The sequence below is a fragment of the Stegostoma tigrinum genome, chromosome 25 (genome assembly GCF_030684315.1).
Source record: "Stegostoma tigrinum isolate sSteTig4 chromosome 25, sSteTig4.hap1, whole genome shotgun sequence".
In the NCBI taxonomy this organism is placed as follows: Eukaryota; Metazoa; Chordata; class Chondrichthyes; order Orectolobiformes; family Stegostomatidae; genus Stegostoma; species Stegostoma tigrinum.
The window spans coordinates 48,484,807-48,509,369 of NC_081378.1; the positions used below are offsets into that span (position 1 = coordinate 48,484,807).

General features: G+C 45.6%; 1 protein-coding gene across 4 annotated transcripts in view; it reads right to left on the bottom strand.

The window, feature by feature from the left end:
* LOC125463072 (prelamin-A/C-like) overlaps nt 1-24,563 on the bottom strand; it is a 114,742-nt gene that overhangs the window by 10,440 nt on the left and 79,739 nt on the right. For 3 of the 4 annotated variants that reach the window (XM_048553743.2, XM_059654801.1, XM_059654800.1), the window contains 8 exons: nt 23,166-23,287; nt 20,261-20,880; nt 13,635-13,833; nt 9,134-9,320; nt 8,612-8,731; nt 5,647-5,837; nt 3,846-4,015; nt 501-592 (listed from right to left, as the gene is read on the bottom strand). In XM_048553743.2, coding sequence (XP_048409700.2) covers nt 501-592; nt 3,846-4,015; nt 5,647-5,837; nt 8,612-8,731; nt 9,134-9,320; nt 13,635-13,833; nt 20,261-20,880; nt 23,166-23,287 — 1,701 coding nt within the window. Of the gene's footprint in view, nt 1-500; nt 593-3,845; nt 4,016-5,646; nt 5,838-8,611; nt 8,732-9,133; nt 9,321-13,634; nt 13,895-20,260; nt 20,881-23,165; nt 23,288-24,563 lie in introns of all 4 variants that reach the window. The other variant, XM_059654802.1, reaches the window with a different exon arrangement.

Sequence of the window (24,563 nt, forward strand, 5' to 3'; positions counted from 1 at the left end):
AAGTTTGCTCGCTGAGCTGGAAGGTTCGTTTTCAGACGTTTCATTACCATTCTCGATAACATCATCAGTGAGGCTCCGGTGAAGCGCTGGTGTTATGTCCCGCTTTCTATTTATCTGGTTAGGTTTCCTTGGGTAATGGTGACGAAACGTCTGAAAACGAACCTTCCAGCTTAACTAGCAAACTTACATCCAGAACCTCAACCTGAGCTACAAATCTTCTCAAAGCCCACTTTAATCAAGCCTGTTTGCGTATTTTCTTGCTTTCTCTTGTAGCGCAGGAGTAAATCACCCCAGCAACAAGGAGACAAAAAGTCCTGAATGATTCCCTCTGATATTGAGAGTAGTTCTGTGACTATACAGAGATATTGATTAATAAGGAAGAATATAACTTTCGATACCATGGTAGTCAAACGGTTTAATGTTAAACTGTTTTGGTGCCTCATATAAAAAATACCCTTTACCCTCTTTGATACAAGTTAGTAATTTGTTACTTTGCTTACAGCTCCAGAACACGTTGATGATTTTTTCTCGGTTTTGCTGAGAGAGTTTTTCCTGCACTGCTGTGGCATTCTCAGTCTGGAGTATGGCTGATCTGGAAGAATGAATGGGAAGAATTGCGAAAGGTTAGAACGAGATGCTGCTGGAACACTTCAAAGTAGGAGGGAAATGTAGAAGCAGAGAGTGGCCATTCAGCCTGTCAAACCCGAGTCAATGAGATCATTAATTCTAATTCCTCGCTTGGGTCCATTCCTCATTGTTTTTGTCAAATAAAATCTATCACACTCGGTTTCAAAAAGATCGAAAATTGATCCCACACCTTCAACAGAAAAGGCTCTAGATTTTCATTAGAGTTAGAGTGAAGAGGTCCATCTTGATATGCCCCTACAAAGGCCTGGCAGGATTTAAATATATTGCCTCCATGTTCTGGACCCTATATCTCCAGATGTTTTTAACCAGAACCTCATGCAAGCAAACAGTAATGTTTCGATACCGTGGTAGTCAAACGGTTTAATGTTAAACTGTTTTGGTGCCACATATAAAAAATACCCTTCACCCTCTTTGATACAAGTTAGTAATTTGTTACTTTGCTTACAGCTCTAGAACACGTTGGAACAGGGGACTGAGTTGGATGATTGGCACGATCATAGTGACGACAAAGCAGGGTTTAAAGGGCTGAATGGCCCACTCCTACTCCTAATTTTACATTTCTGTGTTTCTCCCACCGGGGGAAATGGTTTCATCTGAACCGATTCTATCAACCTCTTCAATCATTCCAGTCTAATCTTCTATGCTCATGGGAATATCTAAGCTCCCGTTTACAATCAGAGAGCCATTTCAGCTCCTGGTGACTCTTACCAAGGCCTTCGTGAAGGGGCAGAGTCCAGAATGAGACAAAGTCAACTATGGCATCACACAGCCTGGGCATTGTGGTTCCAACAGACTGTGCCAGTGGGGTCATGCTAATTCCTTATGTGCCACCTTCCTGTTCTCAGCAAAGGTGTGAAATCCAGTACAGCAGTCAGAGTCATCCTGAGCCCTCTCTCACTCCTGGGAACAGACAGACAGCCTCCTGTCTCTTTTCTCCATTTGACCTAGTGGACAGTATACTAGGTGAAGGAAGGGCACTGGTGGCAGGCGGTGGTGGGGCTTGGCATATGGGTGAGAAATAGTTGCTTAAAAGAGGCAAAGAAATCTATTCCTGGTAACGTGGCACAGTTAATTTTGTGGCTGTCTGGAGAGTGATTTTCAGATTACAAAACCTATTGGTGACCTTTTATGTCACATGCGAAACTCATGCACAGATGACACTGTAGGACCTCATGGGATTTTTAAGATGCAACTAATTCCATGCAGTTCACAAGACAGAACGGCCAAAAATGTCCTCTGTATAGCTGAGCAATGCAAAGCCGACTGCTATTAAAATCTGAGAGATAGTAAGAACTGGCGATGCTGGAGTCTGAGATAACACAGTGTGGAGCTGGAGGAACACAGCAGGAAAGGCATGCTGCCTGGCTTGCTGCATTCTCCATCTCAATATTCGATTAAAATCTGATAACTTCCCTTTTTCAGTGAGATGAGGGGTGTTAGCACAAGGGGATTAAAACACTGCTAAATCAGATATGATGTGTGTCTCCATAAGTACTCCATAACCAGTTACAGGCTAAAGATCACGCTGTGTTTTACCTTCACTAAATCCCTAATTGGAGCATTTTCTACACCCCTCTGTGTGACATTGGTTAACACTAACTTAATGCTGTGCCATCTGTACATTGGGCTGGACTTTCAGGGCCCAGTGGGAACAGTCTTGGAGGCAGAAGGAGAATTGGGAAAATGGGATTGGGTAGCCGGGTTGGTGGATGCACAATAAATTTGCAGCACTTATCCTGGAGCTCCAAAGGTTTCCCAGGGTGTAAACAGGGAACCTGAATTTGTTGGCAACGCTAGAGCAGAGGCTAACCAATTCAGATCATTTAGGCAGCAAGTAACGTTAAATGTTGGAGCAAATTACTGCAGATGCTGGAATCTGTACTGAAAACAAAAAATGCTGGAAATCACAGCAGGTCGGCCAACATCCCAGGGAGAAAGTAAACTAATTTTTCACGTCTAGATGGCTCTTCAATTATTTACAAGTACATTACAAAACAATTCAAGTCAGACGTTACAGAAAATACTGTAAAAATGCCATATTTCTCATTTGAACTCTGCAATGCTCAGGGCAGCACGGTGGCTCAGTGGTTAGCACTGCGGCCTCACAGCGTCAGGGGCCTGGGTTCGATTCCACACTCGGGCGACTGTCTGTGCGGAGTTTGCACATTCTCCCTGTGTCTGCGTGGGTTTCCTCCCACAGTCCAAAGATGTGCAGGTTATGTGGATTGGCCATGGGAATTACATGGTTACAGGGCTGGGATGGGCTGCTCTCAGAGAGTCCGTGTGGACTCGATGGTCTGAATGGCCTATTTCCATACAGTAGGGATTCTATGGTGTTAGGTGCCTCCATTCAAATACAATGTTAGAACATTTACTCAATACACCCAGAAACTATTTACATTCCAATACAGGCTACAAGGGGTTCTATAAGTTAACATCACCCTTGGGATATAACAGGTGACAAGCCTTAGGCGGTGGTTCTTTTCCCACTGTGACTTGGTGTCAGCCGTCCCAGGCTTTAGTGTGTCCCTCAGCACTTAGTCCTGGAGCTTGGAATGTGCCAGTCTGCAACACTCAGTCAGGATCTTTGCACTGACAGACTAGTAGATTTTTGACAGACCAAACCCTGAATGCACTCTGGACAGGCAAAGGCAATGTTGCACATTACTGAGCACAGGCTAAATGGGGAACAGACCACCTTAAACTCAACCAGTAAGCTGGTAATCACTTGGCTTTAGGGGCTTGTATTCACTAAATAAATAATTGAGGGCCTACCCAAGGTTCTCAACTGGAGGGAAAATGAGGAGGCGGTCATTGTAACTGCCGGCTGGTCTCTACATCAGAACGTCAAGGAAAAATCCAAGAACGAATCCCACCTATAACAGTCCCTTTCCAGCAGATAGGGTGCGGAGGCATCAACTCCATAAGCAGGGCTGCATTTAAATACAGATGAGCTGTGTTGACAGGGTAGTGTGTTAAAAACTGCCTTGTAAATGGTTTTCCCAAATTTGGTGAAAGTCTTCGTAGGGGAAGAAATATGTCAGAGGGTGAGGGACGGGTAGGGACGGACATGTTTACCATGTTAGCTCTAGCCTGTGCCACCATCCTGGCCTTTCATTACCCCTCCGATAAATCTCCGGGCAATTTTCCCTCAGGTAAGTTGGCTCTTATGCAGCTGAGCCAGATTTTTGCCTCACCTGGGATAGGGTCAGGCCGAGTAAACTGTGAACGGGAGTCCCTGCACTGACTGCTCCCATCGTTCCCAGCAGATAGAGTCCTTGGCAAGTTGAAATCCGGGTGGGTTGGAGAAGCTGGGCTCTGACCCCAGGGACACCGGGCTGGAACATTGTAGAAGCTGGGTTTCTGACTGTGAAAACAAAGATGTTTCAGAAATAGCAGACAATCCAATTAGCAAGACAAAAACCAAAAGCTCTGCGGATGCTGTAAATCAGGAACAAAAACAAAGTTGCTGGAAAAGCTCAGCGGGTCTGGCAACATCCGTGAAGGAAAAAAACAGAGTTAACGTTTCGGGTCCAGTTTGTCCGGCCTCTGAGTAAGGGTCACTGGACCCGAAACATTAACTCTGTTTTTCCCTTCACAGATGCTGCCAGACCTGCCGAGCTTTTCCAGCGACTTCTATTTTTGTTCCAAATCGCAAGACACCTGGCCAAGCATTTTCTAACTTCCAGGTCATTCTTATCATGATCATTTGTCACTAGCAAGAATCATAAAGCTATCAAAATCCAGCTGACTGAACGATGAGATTATAAAGAAGCAAGAATCGAATATTTGAAAGGAGCCATTCTTTGTCGACGATGATTTTGGGGGTAGTCGGAATCACTGACATGTCAACCCCAGAATGCAAACTCCATATTCAAACTCTCAGCCTCATTCCTCATCAACTCCAGAATAATATTGCCTGAGCATCCTGTTTCTTCTCAATATAATAACAACTCAGGCATTTCTTTTCTGAGACTTCTTTTCAGTGCCAGCAGCTGACTCTGGCTTGAGCCCTGTAGGGTATGTAAAATTTGTAAGGTCTGAATCAAGGTGTCACCTCTGCTACGGTGGCAGTGTTGCTACAGTTTGCCTTTAGTATGGGCCAACTTTGGTAAAGTCTATGAAATGCCCTTGCAATCAATGGTGGAGTAAATTCTACTTGCTAGCGTTCAGCTCCTTTGGTGGGAAAAGTCTGAGACTTTCACGACCCTCTCCGTGAACCAGTACATGTTTTCGAAAGATCTAACTCTAAGGTCCCCTCATTTTTGTTGTGTCAGGGTTTGGGAGCTGGGTGCAACCTTCTGATATTGTCACAGAGATGCACCCAGCTCCCAAGCCCTGACACAACAAAAATGAGGGGTCTTAGGGTTAAAAGGCACAGCGAGGGGGGAGTTGGAGCACACTAGAAGGAACAATCTGGAAGGAACACATGGACATGACTATATGAAGAAGACTGAGCCTGGTGTATCTATGATCTACATGTACAGCAATAGTTAGTATCAATGTAAAATGAACATTATAAGCACAAAGACACTTCCTCATCATGGTTTCTGCTTGACCAGTTGTCCTGATGATTTAAACCCTGTTACTATGCTGGTGCAGCATTCTCATCAAGGTGCCATCTCTAACGCCACAGACAGATCTCCAGATGTGGTCTACCTGAGGTTCTAAATCAGACCCCTGGAAAAGGGCTAAGATAAACAGGTCCCAGGGCTCTGTGGGCTCGGCAGTCTCCAGGCCAGGAGGGGAAACCAATGCCTGTGCTTTCTGTACGACTGGAACAGGACTATCTCCTTCACATTAAAGGTTTTCATTCCACCTGCATCTTTGATTGTGATGTGCCCTTGCACTTTAGGTTTTCATGAGTTTCGCCTTAGTAACCATGCAGAAACTGCAGTATTGTGAATTTGAGCTCCTTAATCCCAGAAACCCCTTTGAGTGAGCAGCATTGGTGATACTCCAGGTAAATAAGGCACCCATATACCACCATATACCTACTTCACTGGTAAGGCCACAGGTGAGAATTGGTATATGTTTGCAAAAGACTCTTCCTTTCCCTTCTCTGGTTGAAAATTAGGTAGAGTGTTATTGTTCGGGAGTGAATGTTCATAGTCTGTGAACTGTTCGCCATCTTTGCATGGGTCCTTCAGCTTTGAGTTTCCGGGCGCGGGAGTGAACCATGCTACGGCCTAAGGGGAAGATCACAGTTCAGTTAAAGGGGATTGAGAAAACATTCAATGCATGATCCAGAACAGCCTTGCCTGACAAGTGTCCAAATCAGTAGGTGTCATAACCTTGACCCTGTGACATTTTCCACAAGAATATATCAATCAAGCACAAATGGAACCCACTGTGGTCAAAGTACTACAGAGTAATCAAATTCTCTTCACTTATTTATTGCATGGACAGCGCATACTGTTCTTGCAACTCTCTACCCTCTCCTCGCTGGGGATATAGTTCCATAGCACACACAATTTAACACAGAAGGAAGCCTTTTGTTGCTTGGCCTCTGATATCCCTGACCTCCTGACTCTCCCGTTTGGTGGGAGAACTGCCTTCAGTCCCAGCCATGGACCCCGCTCCAGTTTGGCCCTGCTGAGCCAGCACAGCTGCCAACCAACTGGGTTGGTCGGAGATCGCTGAAGCAGGATTAGGCTAGGCCAGAGATAGCAAGAACGGCTAATGCTGGAGTCAGAGACAACACAGTGTGGAGCTGGAGGAACTCAGCAGGCCAGGCAGCATCAGGGGAGCAGGAAAGTTGACGTTTCAGGTCAGGACCTTTCTTCAGAATTGGAGAGGGGGAAGGGAACTAGAAAATAAATAGAGAGAGTAGGGGTGGGGCTGGAGAAGGTAGGTGGGATAGTGATAGGTGAGTGCAGATAGAGAGTGGTGAGGATTGGTCAGTGAGGTGGGTGGAGCAGATAGGTGGAAAGAAGATGGACAGGTTGTGTCTGGTCAAGGAGGTGGGGATGAGAGGGAGGGTTGGTCATAGGATGAGGCGGGGGGAGGGGAATGGGGAGATTTTAAAGCTGGTGAATTCCATGTTTAGGCCTTCGGGCTGTAGGCTCCCGAGGTGGAATATGAGGTGCTGCTCCTCCAGTTTGCGGGTGGCACCATTGTGGCACTGAAGGAGGCCCAGGATGGACACGTCACCCGCAGAGTGGGAGAGGGAGTTGAAATGGTTCGCGACCGGAAGGTGTTGTAATTTGTTGCATACAGACTGCAGATGCTCTACAAAATGGTCTCCAAGCCTCCGCTTGGTCTCACTGATGCAGAGGAGGCCACATCAGGAGCAGCAGATGCAATACACCTCACTGGCAGATGTGCGAGTGAACCTCTGCCTGGTGTGGGAGGCTTGTTTTGTGCCTTGGACGGAGGCTAGGCCACTGTGTTTTGGCCAACATAGGTGCGGGCGTAATTCTACAATGTAACAGACCACATCTAAAGAGTTGTGGGAGGCTGGTGGTGATTCGAGGGGGCTGCAGGAATGATGGGGGAGGGAAACAAAGTGGGGTGAACCTGCCCACCATCCACATCTCTCCCATTTCATGTTGGGTAGGAAAGGTGTCAGACAGCTCCTTCCCTCATGTACAAATCCGTTAATGACAAACATAGGCCCCACTCTCCTTCTGCCACTATATGGTTTCACTGTAAGAGTTACCAACAGACAGGAATTGAGAGCGTACCTGATTTGGATGTGCTCATTGGAGTCAACACCCTGCGCCCCTCAACATCCCACCCCTGGCTTATGAAAATGGTACTCCTTCCATTCAATGTGCCCTCTGCACGTAGGCCTAGCTCACACCTGTCCGAAATCCCAGATCGCAAATCCTCTTTCTCAGGGCTGGAATGCGGTCCCAGTTGTGGGGCACCACTCCATCTTGGCTCTGTTAGGCCAAGCCTACGACCTGGCACAGCTATCTCAGCTGTGCGGAGGGAAGTCTCACTCTGAGTCTGAAAAGGCAGGTCATGCTGTAAACAGCTTCCCCCACACACCCCCACACTGTGGGACAGCAGGGCTGACAGTTGACAACCAAGTCAAAGATGGCAGGGAATTCCATTACTTGTAAAATCCTACCTGCGATGGGCTGAATGGTATCACAATGGGCTGAGGAGGATCAGGTAGAGTTCAATGTAGATATACGTGGGGTGCTGCATTTTGGAAAGATAAACCAGGGCAAAGTCTTACGCTGTTAATGGTAGGACCCTGGGGAGTCTGGTCAAATGGAGAGACCTAAGGGTTCGGGTATATAGTTCATTGCAAGTGACATCACAGAAAGGGTGGTGAAGAAGGCATTTGGCACACCTACCTTCATCAGTCAGAACAATGAGAATAGGAGTTGGGACTTCATGGTGTGGCTGTACAGGACATTGATGAGGCCACTTTTAGAATACTGTGTACAGTTCTGGTTGCCCTGCTACGGGAAGGATGTTACTAAATTGGACAGAGGGCAGAAAAGATTTACGAGGATGTTGCCGTGGTTTGAGCGATAGGGAGAGGCTGAAGAGGCTGGGCCTATTTTCCCTGGAGCGTCGGAGGCTGAGCGGTGACCTTAGAGCTTATAAAAGCATGAGGGCCATGGATAGGGTGAATAGATAATGTCTTTTCCCTCGAATAGGGGAGTTTAAAACCAGAGGGCATAGGTTTAAGGTGATAGGGGACAGATTTAAAAGTGACCTGAGGGGCAACTTTTTCACGCAGAACGTGGTGCATGTATGGAATGGGCCGGCAGAGGAAGTGGTAGAGGTGGGTGCAGTTACAGCACTTAAAAGAGAGATGCATGGATAGGAAAAGTTAAGAGGGATATGGGCCAATTGCTGGCAAATAGGGCTAGATTAATTTAAGATATGTGGTCATCATGGTCGAGTTGGATTGAAGGGTCTGTTTCCATACCGTATGACTTGATGACCCTACTACTGTAATAGGGCTGAATTATTGAACATAAAATCCAGAGCTACTTACCTGTCCATTAGGCTTACACAAGATTGTTGTACACTCTGGACCAGTTCCAAATTTATTACTGTCCTTCAGCAAGAAGTCTTTCGGGGGACTGTGTGGGACCTTTGCTCCAGCTGACCAAACCTAAGAGACCATGAATGAAACTGTGTTAGTAGCTGAAGGGCAGAGGCTTCAAATTAAATAGCCTCAGGGTGAAGGCATCGTCAGCAAAGGCTGGCACGCTTCGCCCATCTCTAGCTGGTGTGGAGTGGGGCTGCACACTATCTCATTGAACCCCAGTGGAGAAGGTGAGCACGTTCAGTCAGGCTTGGTGCCACACCCTGGCACAGGTCTGATGCTGTCCAATTGGCGGTGACCTGCTAGCAAGCCCGGGTAAACACAGCAAGGTGATATGGACTGAGCCAGATGGAGAGTGAATCTGAGCAAAAACAGGTGATGGTGGGAGCGCTCGTCATGCCAGCTTCCAGGGAATTTGTGTGGGGGGGGTGGGGGTTTGCTTTCTGCCGATGGGTGCCCTGTGCATACCGTTATAGTGGAGCCTGCGTTCACCCGGGTCCTGGGCGGGAAGCGGTACACTGTCACTGGATGCCCACCGATGTTCTGCTGCAAGATGTAGTTGCCAATATCTTCCTCCGTGTTGAGCGAGATATTTAAGAGCCGCACAAAGTGGCCATTGGCAGCGACTTCGATTATTTTCATGTTACCCATGGTGCTGGAATAAAGAAAGACTTTGTTCTCTGTGAGTTGAAAACCAGGTGCTCAGAAACAGGGTGGGGGGGGGGCACTGAAGCCTGTGGGGAGCCATTTTCCAGAGAAGCCACTGTGGGGCTCCTTGGCCAATGGCTCTCAAAGCCGGAGGACCAATCAGAGGCCTTCTGTGCCTGAAAGGAGCATCAGGTTGCCATGGCAACTGCACGAGAGAAAGAGAGAGGGGCTGCTCCAAAATGGCGGCTCCCTTCTTCCAACACGTCTGTAAAGTTGATACTTAAAGTGGCTTTTGCCTTGAGGACATGACCACTGCGAGTGCGGTGGGGAGGGGGATGGGGGGTGACGTGTTGGGGGAAGAGTGGTGTGGGGCAGGGGGACCCCCCTTTACTGGGCTTCCCATGGTGGCTGCCACACTCAGGAAAGGCCTAATGGGTTCTGCTGGGCCACCCAACTACCCCTGACTCCCACCCCAATCCTGCCACCGACTAAGCCAACACCCACCACTTCCAGTCCTGGCCCCGGGAGGGGATGCCAGCGCGAGTGTCACTGGCCTTCTTTAATTAGCACCATTGGCTCAATCGCAAACTTCACCAGCCACCTCCAACATTCCCACGCACCCCACCACCTTCCCATCTCCCTGTGAAAATGGCACCAGCAGACGGGAAATGGAGCCTGGAATACCATGTTCCCTCATGATATCTAGTGCCTTGATGGGAATGCTGTCACTGGACTATTAATGCATGGGGCCGCCAATTGCTGTGGTGACATGAATTCATATCCCACCATGTCTGCTGTGCCGCTAACTAATAACTAAAGGATTAGAAATTAATCTCGTTGTTGTACGAATGCAACTGGTTCACCAACGGATGGAAATCTGACAGCCTTACCTGGTCTGGTCTACATGTGACTCCAGACCTACAGCAACATGGCTATAGGATCCTAGGAATAGAAGCAGGTCACTCATCCCATTGAGTCTGCTCTGCTGTTTAATACAAGCATCACACTTCCTTTTGCCCAAACTATCCACATAACCCTTCACATCATTGATAATCAATACTTGATTGACGTCTAATTTTACTCAGAGACTGAGCTTCCCCAGGCCTCCGGGGTGGGGAGTTCCAAAGGTTCATCACCCTCTGAGTAGAACCAATTGCTCCCCATCTGACTCCTAAATGGCAATCTGCTTATTTTTAAATTGTGATCTGCGATTCCGCACCCCCCACAAGGGTAAGCATTTTACCTGCATCTACCCCTGCTCTGTTCTGAAGGAAGTATTTTTGGTGTTCTAAATTTTAATCACAAATGCTCTGTATTTTGATGACGTTGTGTCAACTATAACAGTCAAGGTAACGCTTCCATAATCCTAGCGGACCATGTACTGCTCTCTTATTAGAGAGCTAGGGAGAGAGAAAGAGAGAGAGAGAGAGAGAGAGCTAGAGAGAGAGAGAGAAAGTGAGAGAGCTAGAGAGAGAGAGAGAAAGAAAGCGAGAGAGCTAGAGAGAGAGAGAGAGAGAGAGAGTGAGTGAGAGAGAGAAAGCGAGAGAGCTAGAGAGAGAGAGAGAGAGAGAGAAAGCGAGAGAGCTAGAGAGAGAGAGAGAAAGCGAGAGAGCTAGAGAGAGAGAGAAAGTGAGAGAGCTAGAGAGAGAGAGAGAAAGAAAGCGAGAGAGCTAGAGAGAGCTAGAGAGAGCGAGAGAGAGAGAGAAAGCGAGAGAGCTAGAGAGAGAGAGAGAGAGAGAGAAAGCGAGAGAGCTAGAGAGAGAGAGAGAAAGCGAGAGAGCTAGAGAGAGAGAGAGAGAGAGAGAAAGAGAGAGAGAGCGAGAAAGTGAAATGGCTGGTTATATGTGACTGAGTCTGTATCACTTTTTGAAACAATTGAGCGAACCACTCAGCTATACCAAACTGCTACCAGATACCAGAAGGGCCATAACTCTACACCACTTTCTCAAAGACAAAGAGTTGGGTAACATTGTGATCAGAGATAATGGGAACTGCAGATGCTGGAGAATCCGAGAAAACAAAGTGTGGAGCTGGATGAACACAGCAGGCCCAGCAGCGTCCTGAGCCCCTGAGATGCTGCTTGGCCTGCTGTGTTCATCCAGCTCCACACGTTGTTATCTTGGAGTTGGGTAACAAATGCTTTTGCCAGCAATGTCACATGACAAAGAGAGACTATAAAAAAATTAAATCTTGTGAGGAAGTCACTCTGACCATGGTCTCAAACTCTGTTGCGACTGGTGAATGTTGGAGCAGACAGGTATTAAGCACGTGGGTTTAAGAAAATCGCTCAATCTATCACATGACCGCCCTAATCCAACTTCCCCACCTGGTAACCACTTGTATATATCCTTCTCCAACATAAAACAAAGAAAGACAAATGCAAAATCATACCCCACTACTTTAATATCCCTGTAACCCTTCCCTCAGGTCACTTGCCTCTAATGAGATTAATCAATAGCCCTTCATGCCTCCAGGAGAAGTCCTGCATGGGGTTGGTAACCCAATTGCTAGAGACTGCAGTCACAAAATGGACTCCAGTCACCATGGAGACCAGAAGGGGAGGCTACACTCAAATTTTGAAAAGTCCAGTACTGCCACAGATTGATCACGTCCACAGTGATGAATGTAAACTGTATCTTTTCACTGATTCAACTCTTTACAAGAATATTCTAGGTTCATTGAAGTCTTACAATGGTGTCAGTTCCTTTCTGATAGAGGAATCCCTTCATACTCCACCACATTAGTCAATAGAATCTAATGCCACTGAAGGTGATTGTTCAGTCCATCACATCTCTTCTGGCTCTTTGAAAGACTGATACAAATTCCCTCTGGTCCCATTCACCCATATCCCTGCCAATATCCCCTATTTCTCAATTCTTCCACTCCCCTCAAGCAGTTTCAAAATTCAAACATATGGCCTGAAAGAAATTCCCCTTAGTTCGCCAATATAGCTCCCCTTGCAATCCACACCCTAAGTAAATTGCAAGTTATTATAAATCCGTATTGTTTCATGCTCAACCTTCCTGTCCACTTCTCCCCGTCTACATTATCCAAGCCATTCATCATTTTCAACAACTTTATTAAATTTCCTGGTCACCTTCTTGCACCTAGAAGAACAATCCCAGTTTCTCAACATTTTCTAGTCATCGAGTAACCAATTTGGGAGTGTCCAACTGGGGAAGAAACCAGTCAGCACAACCCCATCTGGCCTACATGTGACTCCAGCCCCAGACCAACATGGCTGTCTCTCAACTACCTTCTGACATAGTCCAGTTGAGTTCAACTACACCATCTCTCGAGAGACTCTTGTTATAGAGATATAGTGTCATACAGCACAGAGACAGAACCCTCAATTCAAACAGTTCAGGCCAACTACAACCCCAAACAAAACTAATCCCGCCTGCCTGCTCCTGATCCATATCCCTCAAAAACTTTTCTTAGTTGTGTACTGATCAAATGACTTTTAAACTTTATAACTGTACCAGAATCCACCGCTTCCTCTGGAAGTTTATTTCACATACAAACCGCTGTCTGTATAAAAAATTGCCTCTTTCTCCTCTCACCTTAAAAATATCTTATAATTTTAAAAAATGTCCTCAAAGACCCCATCCCCAGAATAAATACTTACATGGTAAACAGCAGTGCTTCTAACAAAAATGATTTCTATAATTCTTACTGCTAATTGTATGAATACAATGCACTAAAAGATTGTCATTTTAAAACACTATAGTTAACTGTGGACAGCATTGCTGGACCTTCTTTCCTGTCAAGACTTGTTCTTTGAAATGACAATTTCCCATAATAATAAAACAAATCAGCAAACTTTACCATGGGAGGGCACAATTGAATAATTAGGAGATAGTAGGAACTGCCGATGCTGCAGAATCTGAGATAACAAGATGTAGAGCTGGATGAATGCAGCAGGCCAAGCAGCATCAGAGGAGCAGGGAAGTTGCCATTTTGGGTCGGGATCTTCTTCAGAAATAGGGGAAGGGGAAGGGAGCTCAGAAATAAATAAAGAGAGAAGTGGTGGAGCTGGGGAAGGTAGGTGGGATGGTGATAGGGGTTGCAGGTAAGGAGTGGTGAGGAGTGATTGGTGGGATGGGTAGGGCAGGTACGTGGGAGAGGGGATGGACATGTTGTGTCAGCTCAAGGAGGCGGAGATGAGAGGGAGGGTTGGACATGGGATGGGGAGAACTGGTGAATTCTACGTTCAGGCGGATAACTGAATAATCTTCTCATCTTTCTTAACAATGTGAGTAGGAAGTTTGACATACAAAGCAGTGAGTCAACTTTTGATGATGGAATATGTCTTGGTTACCTGGCGATTGGTGTGTTGAGGTCGCATGTGTTCATGAGCGGCTTGCAGACAAGGGGTGTGCTGGTTGAGTCATTGTTGTTCAGGTCCTTAATCAGAGCATTGTAAAAATCTCGGCCTTGACCAGATTTGCAACTGTTGGGAGAATGGGTCGGAGGCTTTGGGAAGAACCACTTTGGCTCAGTATTATTACATTCCGACGCTGCAGAAGAAGAGATGTCATTGTAGGTGCTCCCGACAGCCTCGTGGCCTTTTGCACATGGCTGCAGTCACAGGTGAACATAAGATTATGAGTAAAGACACTCCCCCACCACCATCCAACCTCCTCCCCACCCCTCCAGAGCAGTACCAACCCGACAAGCAGTTAATGAAAAAAGACGGTTCAGACAAATGAATAAAGGAGATGTTAAAGCAGAAAACTTTGCCGTCCCGCTTAAACAGCAGAGACTCTCCTAATGTGTAGATAGGCGTGATCTTACATCTTATGGATGATAATGGATAATGTTAATAGTGTAGGTTAGGCGGGCTTCAGATTGGTTCACGCAACATCGAGGGCCGAAGGGCCTGTACTATGCTGTAATGTTCTATGTTGCCCGTCAGTCATGAAAGCCTGATGCAACACTTCCCTCCATTGCCTGGTTTCACTGCCCATACCCTGCAATCAGATGGAAATCATGGTTGCATGGTCACGCTCTCTGCTATTTGCCTTAGCGTTAAGGAGCAGTATTGAGCTAAACCAAGAGGAGGTGCACTAAAAGAAATGTCCCCACCTCGAAGGCCAGGAAGCCTGGCTTCAAGTCCCACCTACCCCCAACATACCTGCAAAGTGCCCAGGTCAACAGGGTAGAGAGGGACTGATGGAAAGAAGTGACCAAGAGCTCCCTACCCCATTCTCATACTCACCATGGTATTGGTTGACCCCCAATGGATGGGCCATAAGTTTGGATGGGGAGGTGGGATTGAGAGGTGCAGCAGCAGAGGAAGATCATGGGAAAGGGGCAAGAAATGAAACAAGTTGCAGCATTAAAAAAATTGACTCTGCTTTGTCCTAATAAACACTCGAGCAATAAAACAGCTTGTTTTTATTATAGACCCTGAAACATTCACACCAAATATTTTACATTCAATAACAAGAGAAGACATGAGTGTAAGTGTTACAGTATGTTCATTCCTATCGGGGCCTGTCCTTTAGTGTTCAATGAGGGTAGCATATGCATCACCGTATTCAAAATTAAAGAACCACCAATTCTTACTTTGAAAGAGCTGAGAAACCCCTAAGTTAGCATGAATTGCTCCCACAAGGGAATAACTGTTTGCAATGGTGCTTATAACTTCAACAAAACACAAGAATTAGGGGCAGGAGTAGGATACAGAACTTCAAAGCTGAGTCGCTGTCCCTCTAAGAGAAGAGCGTTCTCCTCGCATCTGTTTCAAATGGGAGATTTCTTACGTCGAAACAATATTCCCTTGCCCTAGATTCTACAATGAGGGGAGATATCCTCCCAGTTCACTGTCCACTGGAGAAGTGCCAGATGATTGAAGGGTGGCAAATGTTATTCCTTTGTTTAAGAAAGGGAAGAGGGATAATCCTGGGAATTACAAACCAATCTGTCTCACTTCTGTGGTGGGCAAATTATTAGAGAGGATTCTGAGAGTTAGTATTTATGATTATTTGAAAAAGCACAGTTTGATTAGAAATAGTCAGCATGGCTCTGTGAGGGGCAGGTCATGCCTCACAAGCCTTACTGAATTCTTTCAGCATGTGACAAAACACACTGATGAATCTTGAACAGTGGATGTGGTGCATATGGATTTTAGCGAGGTATTTTATAAGGTTCCCTATGGTAGGCTCATTCAGAAAGTAAGGAAGCATGGGATTCAGGGAAATTTGGCTGTCTGGATACAGAACTGGCTGTCCAATAGAAGACAAAGGGTGGTAGCAGATGGAAAGTACTCAGGCTGGAGCTCGGTGACCAGTAGTGTTCCGCAAGGATCTGTTCTGGGACCCCTGCTCTTTGTGATCTTTATAAATGACTTGGATGAGGAAGTGGAAGGGTAGGTTAGCAAGTTTGCTGATGACACGAAGGTTGGGTGGAGTTGTGGACAGCGTGGAGGGCTGTTGTAGGTTGAAAGGGAACGTTGACAAGATGCAGTGCTGGGCAAAGAAGTGGCGGATGGGATTCAACCCAGAAAAGTGTGAAGTGATTCATTTTGGAAGGTCAAATTTGAATGCAGAATACAGGGTTAATGGCAGAATTCTTGGCAGTGTGGAGGAACAGAAAGATCTTGGTGCCCATGTCCATAGATCCCTCAATGTTGCCACCCAAGTTGATGGGGTTGTTAAGAAAGTGCATAGTGTGTTGGCTTTCAATGGCAGGGAAATTGTGTTTAAGAGCTGTGAGGTTATGCTGCAGCTCTATAAAACCCTGGTTAGATCACAATTGGGATATTGTGTTCAGTTCTGGTCACCTCATTATAGGAAGGATGTGGAAGCTTTAGAGACGGTGCAGAGGAGATTTACCAGGATGCTGCCTGGACTGGAGGGCAAGTCTTATGAGGAAAGGTTGAGGGAGCTAGGGCTCTTTTCATTGGAATAAAGAAGGATGAGAGATGACTTGATAGGGTGTAAAAAATGATGAGAGGCACAGATAGAATGGATAGCCAGAGACTTTTTCCCAGGGTGGAAATGATTATTACAATTTTAAGGTGCTTGGAGGAAGATGTAGGGGAGATGTCAGAGGTAGGTTCTTTACAGAGAGAGTGGTGAGCATGAGGAATGTGCTGCCAGCAGTGGTAATGCAGTCAGATACTTTAGAGACTTTTAAGCGACTCTTGGATAGGCACATGGAGGATAGTAAAATGTAAGGTATGCAGGTTAGTTTGATCTTAGAGTAGGATAATAGGTCAGAACAACATCATGGGCCGAAGGGCCTATACCGTGCTCAACTGTTCAATGTTCTATGCTCTAAATACCCTGCCCAAGCCCTCTCAGACCATTACGCATTTCAGTGAGATCAGGTCACAGCCTTCAACCCATCTGCAGCTTAGCTCCATCTAGTCGACAAACGTGATGTATTATCGGTATCTGAAGCTGCCAAATCTCTGGACATGTTTAGGATTCTCCAGGAATCTGTACGCATTTACTGTCAGCCTGAACTGTCCAGATTATTCAATTCAAGGTGGGCATCCGTTAATGGGTTTATCTGTTGGGCAATCCCTGGGTACACCAGAATGTTACAATAACAGTTTATAATATCTATTTCACAGGATATGGGCAGCCCCAGCAGGGGCTTGGTTGCCCATGCCCACCTTGCCCTAGAACTGAAAGGCTCGCTAGGCCATTTCAGTGGGCAGTTAAAAGCCAATGATGTTGCTGTGGGTCTGGAGTTACACACCAGATGAGGGTGGCAGATTTCCTTCTTTAAATAATCTAATTAACCAACTGGCACCCAACAGAATTTTACAGAAGATTTGAATGTCTGGTCAGCATGGACAATTTGGACCGAAGGGTCAGTTTCAATGCTGCATGCCTCTATGACTCTATAAAAATTTTAGCAAATTTTGAAAACTCTGCAACAGAAGAGAGGGAGGGGAAAGGCAATGGATGGAAGGAGGATTAGTGTGGGATGAGGGGGTTGTGGGGGCAGGGAATACTCATGGGAGGGATAGGAACGGTGTAAAATGAAGTGGTCGGGATGGGAGTGACCTTTTTTTATTCACTTTTAGCATGTGGGCGTTGCTGCATTTATTACCCGTCCCTAACTGCCCCTTGAGAAGGTGGTGGTAAGCTACCTTCTTAAACAGCTGTAGACCACATGCTGTAGGTAGGCCCATAATGCCCTTAGGGATGGAATTCCAAGATTTTGACCCAGCATTCGTGAAGGAACAGCGAGATATTTCCAAGTCAGGATGGTGAGTGGTTTGGAGGGGAACTTGGAGGGGGTGGTGTTCCCATGTATCTGCTGTCCTTGCCCTTCTAGATGGAAGTGGTCATGGGTTGGGAAGGTGCTGTCTGGGGATCTTTGGTGAATTTCTGCAGTGCATCTTGTAGACAGTACGCACTGCTGCTGCTGAGCATCAGTGATGGAGGGAGTGGATGTTTGTGGATGTAGTGCTAATCAAGCGGCTGCTTTGTCCTGAATGGTGTTGAGCTTCTTGAGTGTTGTTAGAGCTGCACTCATCCAGGCAAGTGGGGAGCATTCCATCACACTCCTGACTTGTGCCTTGTAGATGGTGGACAGGCTTTGGGGAGTCAGGGGATGACTTACTCACCACAGTATTCATAGCTGCGGACCCGCTCTTGTAGCCACTGTGTTTATGTGGTGAGTGCAGTTGAGTTTCTGGTCAGTGGTAACCCCCAGGATGTTGACAGTGGGGGATTCAGTGATGGTAACACCATTGAATCTCAAGGGGCGGTGATTAGATTGTCTCTTATTGGTTATGGTCATAGCCTGGCATTTGTATGGCATGGATGTTTCTTGCTACTTGTCAGCCAAGCCCAGATATTTTCCAGATCTTGTTGCATTTGAACATTGACACGAAAGAAACAAGGGGATGGCATGAGAGGAATGGGGTCATGTTTTGGAGGTTGGAAGATATTCTGTTGCATAATATATTAATCTCATTGTAAATGTCTACCAGTCTCAGGATGTTAAAGGTAATCCTTATTGTGAGTAACACCTGGGAGGACAGCCAATCGGGCTAAATATGTTGTGCTTCCCTATTGTTTGAACAGCCTTGTTTCTTAGTTCTAAACTCTGGAGGTGGTGTGCCTATTTGACCAGCTGAAGAGGTTAGAGCCTGGAAGGGATGAGGAGACCTTCAACAATAAATCCATGCAGGGCCAGGCATTGGGAAGTAGAGGGGATTGTGGCTCCCCCTGTCCTGTGGGACTGCTTCTCCTCTCTCTCCAAGCACATGTAGAAAGTTGCCAGTTTGGTCAAAGCATGCAGACACTGAGGCCGAGAAAGGGCTGTTGTTGGTACAAACTGAGAGGCCATTAACCTGGAACCAGCTCAGTCTAAAACATTAATGCAGGCAGGAGATTGTTTACCTTTAACAATGGAGAGCAGGGAAGAGGGTATGACAGCATTATGACCAGAGTGCACTGGCCGTGGTGGGGGATATGAACCTCAGGGTGGCGGGATCAGTGTCAGCACTGAGGTTTGAGGGCAGGTGATGAGCAGATTATATCAACAGCTGTACTTTAATCTGGGGGGCAAGAAGGCCACGTGTGGACTGGCACACACCGGTTGGGGCAAACGGCCTGCATCCGTGTTACAAATTCTGTCACAACTGTTTGTCTCTCTTCCAAACATCTATTTTTTTTCCTCCTTCTTCTCTGCATTTTGACTGTCTATCTCCTCCATTTAAAGCCCATTACATATCTTATTCCTTTAGCAGGGGGCTTTGGCTAGCCCCAGGAATTTGGGATCATTTTGCCCCAATCCCTTTACATTAACGTTCAACAACAGGAACATAGGAGCAGGTAGAGGCCATACAGCCCTTCACATCTTAACCCCACTGACTTGGCTCCCTAACCTTTGATACCCTTCACCAACAAAGTGTCTGGAAATGACTTATACTGTGTGTGTATGGGATACCGGGTGAATCGAGGGAAACAGGTCGGCCTACAGTCTGCAGAGTTTTCATATTAAAGTTATGAGGCATAACTGTGCAACAACATCAATAAAACTCGTCGATTGCAAAATGTGATGGGGTGTCCTGCAGAATTAGTTTTTTTTGATTTGTGGAACACAACTGGCCAGATCTGCGCTTATTGCCCGTCCCTAGTTGCCCTTGAGAAGGTGGGGGTGAGTTGCTTTTTGAACTGCTGCCGCCCACCTGCTGTGGGTTGACCCACAATGCTATTAGGGAGGGAGTTCCAGGATTTTGACCCAGGGACACTGAAGGAACAGTGATATATTTTAAAGTCAGGATGGTGAGTGGCTCGGAGGGGACCTTGGAGGGGGTGCTGTTCCCATATATCTGCTGCCCCTTGTCCTTCTATATGGAAGTGGCCATGGGTTTGGAAGGTGCTGTCTGAGGATCTTTGGTGAATTTCTGCAGTGCATCGTGCAGATAGTACACACTGCTGCGACTGAGCGTTGGTGATGGGGGAAGAGGATGCTCTGGATGTGGTGCCAATCAAGAATAGTGTAACTGTGTAGTGTATCTCGGAGGGTAGCTGTTATTTCTCAGCTTACATTAAGCGTGTAAACAGTTCTGTCACAGGACAGGAAGATTGTTGCATTGTCTGGTGGCATTCAGCCCATTTTACACTAATGAGGGAGCTGTCTGAGAATGGTTGACTTGCTTCTCTACAAGCCTTGCAACCAGCTGCCTTCTCAACATTCGGAACTTAACTCATAGTCAAAGAATAAGCAGGCATACCTAACACGGGGCAGTGCCAGTGCGGACAATTGTACTTTGGTGTCAAACCTAAGTTGATATTAATGAGATGAGGCTTGTAAATCAGCGAGGGTCAGTTAGAGATCAAGTGCATGCTGTATAGACAAAGTGAGGAGAATAGACAGTTGAAGAGAGAAACAAACTTTGACTTCTTAATTGTCAGACATTAGTCAATCGCACAACCGCTGTAACATAGAACTAATTCTTCATCATCTTACCCACATATTGTTCAAGTCTACATTTCGCGGCGTCAGTTGGGTTATTAAGTTTTGCATATGTTACTGGAGTCATGGGGCATGGCCGACTTGACGCAGATCTGCAACTCGCTGAGGGGTTTGCAGGAGGAGGGCAGGAGCTCATAGGAAGTGGTGATGGGCACCTTGGCCGGTTCATCGAAGTGCACAAGGCCAGGGCAGAAGGTGGTGGGCAGCTTAGCCGGCTCACAGGGAGGCAGGGGGGGATACAAGAAGATGACAAACAGTTCGGCCGAACAGTGGACAGGCACGAGGCCAAAGAGGAAGGTAGCTGGCAGCTCAGCTGATGCACAGGAAGGCGTGTGGTCAGAGCCGAAGATGGCAGGCAACACATTGGGGCGGCCGGTGCCAGGGAGGAGCTGGGGGCAGAGGATGGGCCTCCAGAGCTTTGATGCAATGGCTTGCACGGGTTTGAGATTGGAGGTGGAGGGCAAGGTCGCAGGTTCACGGGAGGGCATGAGGATGCAGCTGGTACCCGTGGACAGGAAGACTGGTTCAAAGGAGCACATGATGTCCGAGCAGTGGGTAAATATGGTTTGCATGGAGAACACTTCTGCTGGTACATCAGTTGACTGTCCCTTAACCTTTACAAAACAAAGAAGACATTTGTAATCAATTATGTTCGCATCCTCAGTCATTGCATAACAGAGCAAACCCTTTATTAACCAGCACCTATGGAACCAGGAGATGATCAAATATTCTAGAGGTCCACACAATCATTGTAAAAACACGCACTGAGCAAGAGAAACATAAATGCAGGGGTATACACATCACTGCTATACTTTATTTGCAGCATAAACCAATTTAAATAATAACAGAACTCTGCCTTAAGTAAAAACTGACTACTCAGACATCAAGGTATTTGAGGAGAAATTGACTCAAAATTGAATCAAATGTTGATATTTTGTGTGGTCATTGAATTGAACAACAAGTATATTTACAGTGAGGTAAGTTCATTTTGAAAACTACAATAACTGAACAGATGTGGTAAAGTTTACGATATTTCAGGTTTATAATTTATGTTGAAATATCAAGGGTGTCAGTTCATAAGGTGCTGGTTAAAACAATGTTTGCTGCATTAGCCAAATAAAACTCTTCTCCAAGATCAATCTTATACTGACAGCCAGGAAAACTGACATGGCAATGCGGAGGATGCACTCCATGATGCCTTTATGGTACACTAATAGATTCTTCTTTCAACAACAATTTTCTTTTCTGTTGCACCTGGAGTGCAGTAAATCTCCTATAGTGTTGATAATCAGACATAATCTCTTATTCCTTTTTTTAAGCAAAGGATGTGGAGTCACTGGAGAGGGTGCAGAGAAGGTTTACAAGGATATTAACAGAAATGCATTAGTAAACATTTCAGGAAAGCATGAACGAGCTTGGCCTCTTTTCCCTTAAATAAAGAGGGATGACTTGATAAAGATCTTAAACATATGCAAGGTTTTAATAAAGTGAAGGTACGGTGAAAGTTTCCTCTTGAGGTCATTCCGTAAGAACGAACCTCTTTGTCCAGAAAATGGTGGGAATCCAGAACTCTCTACCACAGGGACTGGTTGAAGGGAATAGTATGGGTGCATTTAAGGGGAAGCTGGATAATTAAATAAGGATTCCTGTTTATCCAGTAAGTATTTCTAGGAGTCTGATGAAACTGTTTGCATTAACCGTGAATATGGAATTTGAGCAAGATGTACTGGTCTCAATGCCAGTGAACAACCCATTTCCCAAGGATTTCCTGAAGGCTTGCAATCCATCATTTGAATCTGCTTCTTGAACTGGCAAATTATAACTATTTTATTTTCTTTCTAATTTATCCCTTAACTGTGTTTGTCTGTCTGTCTGTGTGTGAATGGGGACTATAATCAAAGAAAATTGGGCTTTAACTCACAGATATTAACTAAATTATCTTAGTTATCTTTGGTCGGCTAGAGTTTTTTTTAATAATAAATTGCTAACTTTTGTTTAAGTTACAAACTTGGTGCCCAGATCTGTTATTCTTAAATCTGGTTCGAACAATTGGGTAAATTAGAGGGTGATTGACTGCTTTACTTTCACTGTGTTGTGAATTCAGTGATAGAGAGACTGATTTCACTTGACATGGTATTCCTTTATTTTCATATTGATGATTGCAATTGTTTCAAGTTCTTTGCTCTCTTTCACATCTTGCTTCAGAATTTTATTACTGGCATGTTAGTTGTATCCTCTACAGTGAAGACAGATGCAAAATATGTGTGTGTTGGTGGGGGTGGGGGGGGTGGAATGGGGGTAATTCCCCAAAATCATTGGTTCTCACTGGTTTGTATCTGTTCTGAGTGTCGTGAAATATTTCCTTTAATTTAGATGAAGGAAGATGGGATATGGCTGGACTGCAGAATAATAAGACCAGTAGACCCATTCTGTGCCATGTATTTGACATATTCTACAGAGCTTACTGTCGCTGAGGAGCATAATACATGCATAGAACATTCTCAAAAATTCTCATTTCTTTTTATCACTTGGTGGAGGTGGGGATATCTCTAATTGCCAATGAGAAGGTGGTGCTGAGCTGCCTTTGTGAACTGCTGCAGCCCATGTGGTGCGGGGAGTTGTACAGTGCTATTAGGGACGGAGTTCCAGGGCTTTGGTCCAATGATGCTGAAAGAATGGTGATATGTTTCCAAGTCAGGACTAAGAGGGAGTCTTGTAGGAGTTGGTGTTCCTGTGTGTGCCTCCCTTGCTCTTCGAGGTGGTAGAAGTTGTGGGTTTGGGAACGTTGCTGAGTTGCTGCTTTTCATCTTTTGAGGCGTGGAGAAGACAGAACCAAACTTTAAAATGAGGCCCCAATAACTAACATCGATACATTTGTGACTTATCAGTGAACACTCACCTTCTTTCTTCTGACTCAAGCAGACATTTAAATGCCGAAATGTCTCCTTGTAAAGAAGTTGAGTTGCCGTCTCTTTTAGAACTAAGCTCCTTCATCTTGGCCAAGAGGAGATCCTCCATTTCCTGGCCAATAAATAAGAAAAAAAACAGAAATGCACTACAAAAAAATGAAAGGCGAAAGGAATGCACAAACTTCAAATAAGAATTTTACACATTGGAGCTCTTGCTAGATGGTGTGTGGTGTTTGAATATTTGACCGCAGCTTTGTTTCATATTGAAAGATGATACTGGATTATGTCTAAGCCAAGAGTATATGTGGGGGACAGGCAGCGATCGGTGGCAATACTGCATTATCAACTTCCTGGCATTAAACTAGCATTTGCTGATAATGACCCTTTAAAGACCCTAAAATAAAAGCAGCCAGTTACAGAAAACACACATTATTGAAAACGTTTGTTGTAGAAAACTCCCTGTTGAGACAAGATTTTGAATAAAAGAACTGCGGATGCTAGAGATCTGAAGGAAAAACAGAAATTGCTGGCAAAACTCAGCGGATCTGGCAATAGGGGAGTAAACAGGGGTAATGTTTCCAGCCCTGGGACTCTTTATCAGGATTGTTGAGTTTCACCAGCAAGTTCTAGTACAGTCTGTTGGGATAAGGTTTGATGACTACGTAGCTAAGCCTCTAAGATAAGCTGTAACAGAAGGCTGGCTCTCCTGCATTCTGTAGCCTTACCATCATGTACAATCTGCTAATAAACATTGTTTAAAAGTAACTGAGAAGTCTGGTCTGAGTTTCTATGAAGATCTGAAGAACCTGTATTTGAACATGGTAGCAGCATGGTCTGAAGCAGGTAGCGTTTTCCTCAGAGGAATCTGCAAAACCACGAGGCAGGATTGAGGAGTTACAAGGGAACAATCCTCAGCTCAGAGTTCCTGAACACAACTGAGGTGAGGTTGTTAAAGGCATACTCCAAGTGAAGCATAATTTGTAATGGCCACACGTATGTGCATCTGAACATTGATGTAAACACCGAGATGGAGCCACTGTGGAAGATATACTTCCACAGGTACAGAATCACCTCAAGGTCTCCATTCAATGCTGCAGCAGTGTTGTCATATCTGCAGTTAGCCTCATTGACAAGGAAATCTTTCTCAGGCGAGATGCTAATAGAACCTTAGCAGATTTCCAGTCAGTCCTATCGGCCTTTGGAACTCATTTTGGTGTCGGAAACCTCATTCTTGAGTACACCCTGTCTAACGAGGTATCCAAACAGCCAGAGGGCTAGGGATCAGATGATACAACACCCTTTTTCAAGAAATGGTTTGTGTGTGGAATGAATTTCCAGAGGAAGTGAGTACAGTTACAATGTTTAAAAAGTGTTTGAATTTGGATAAA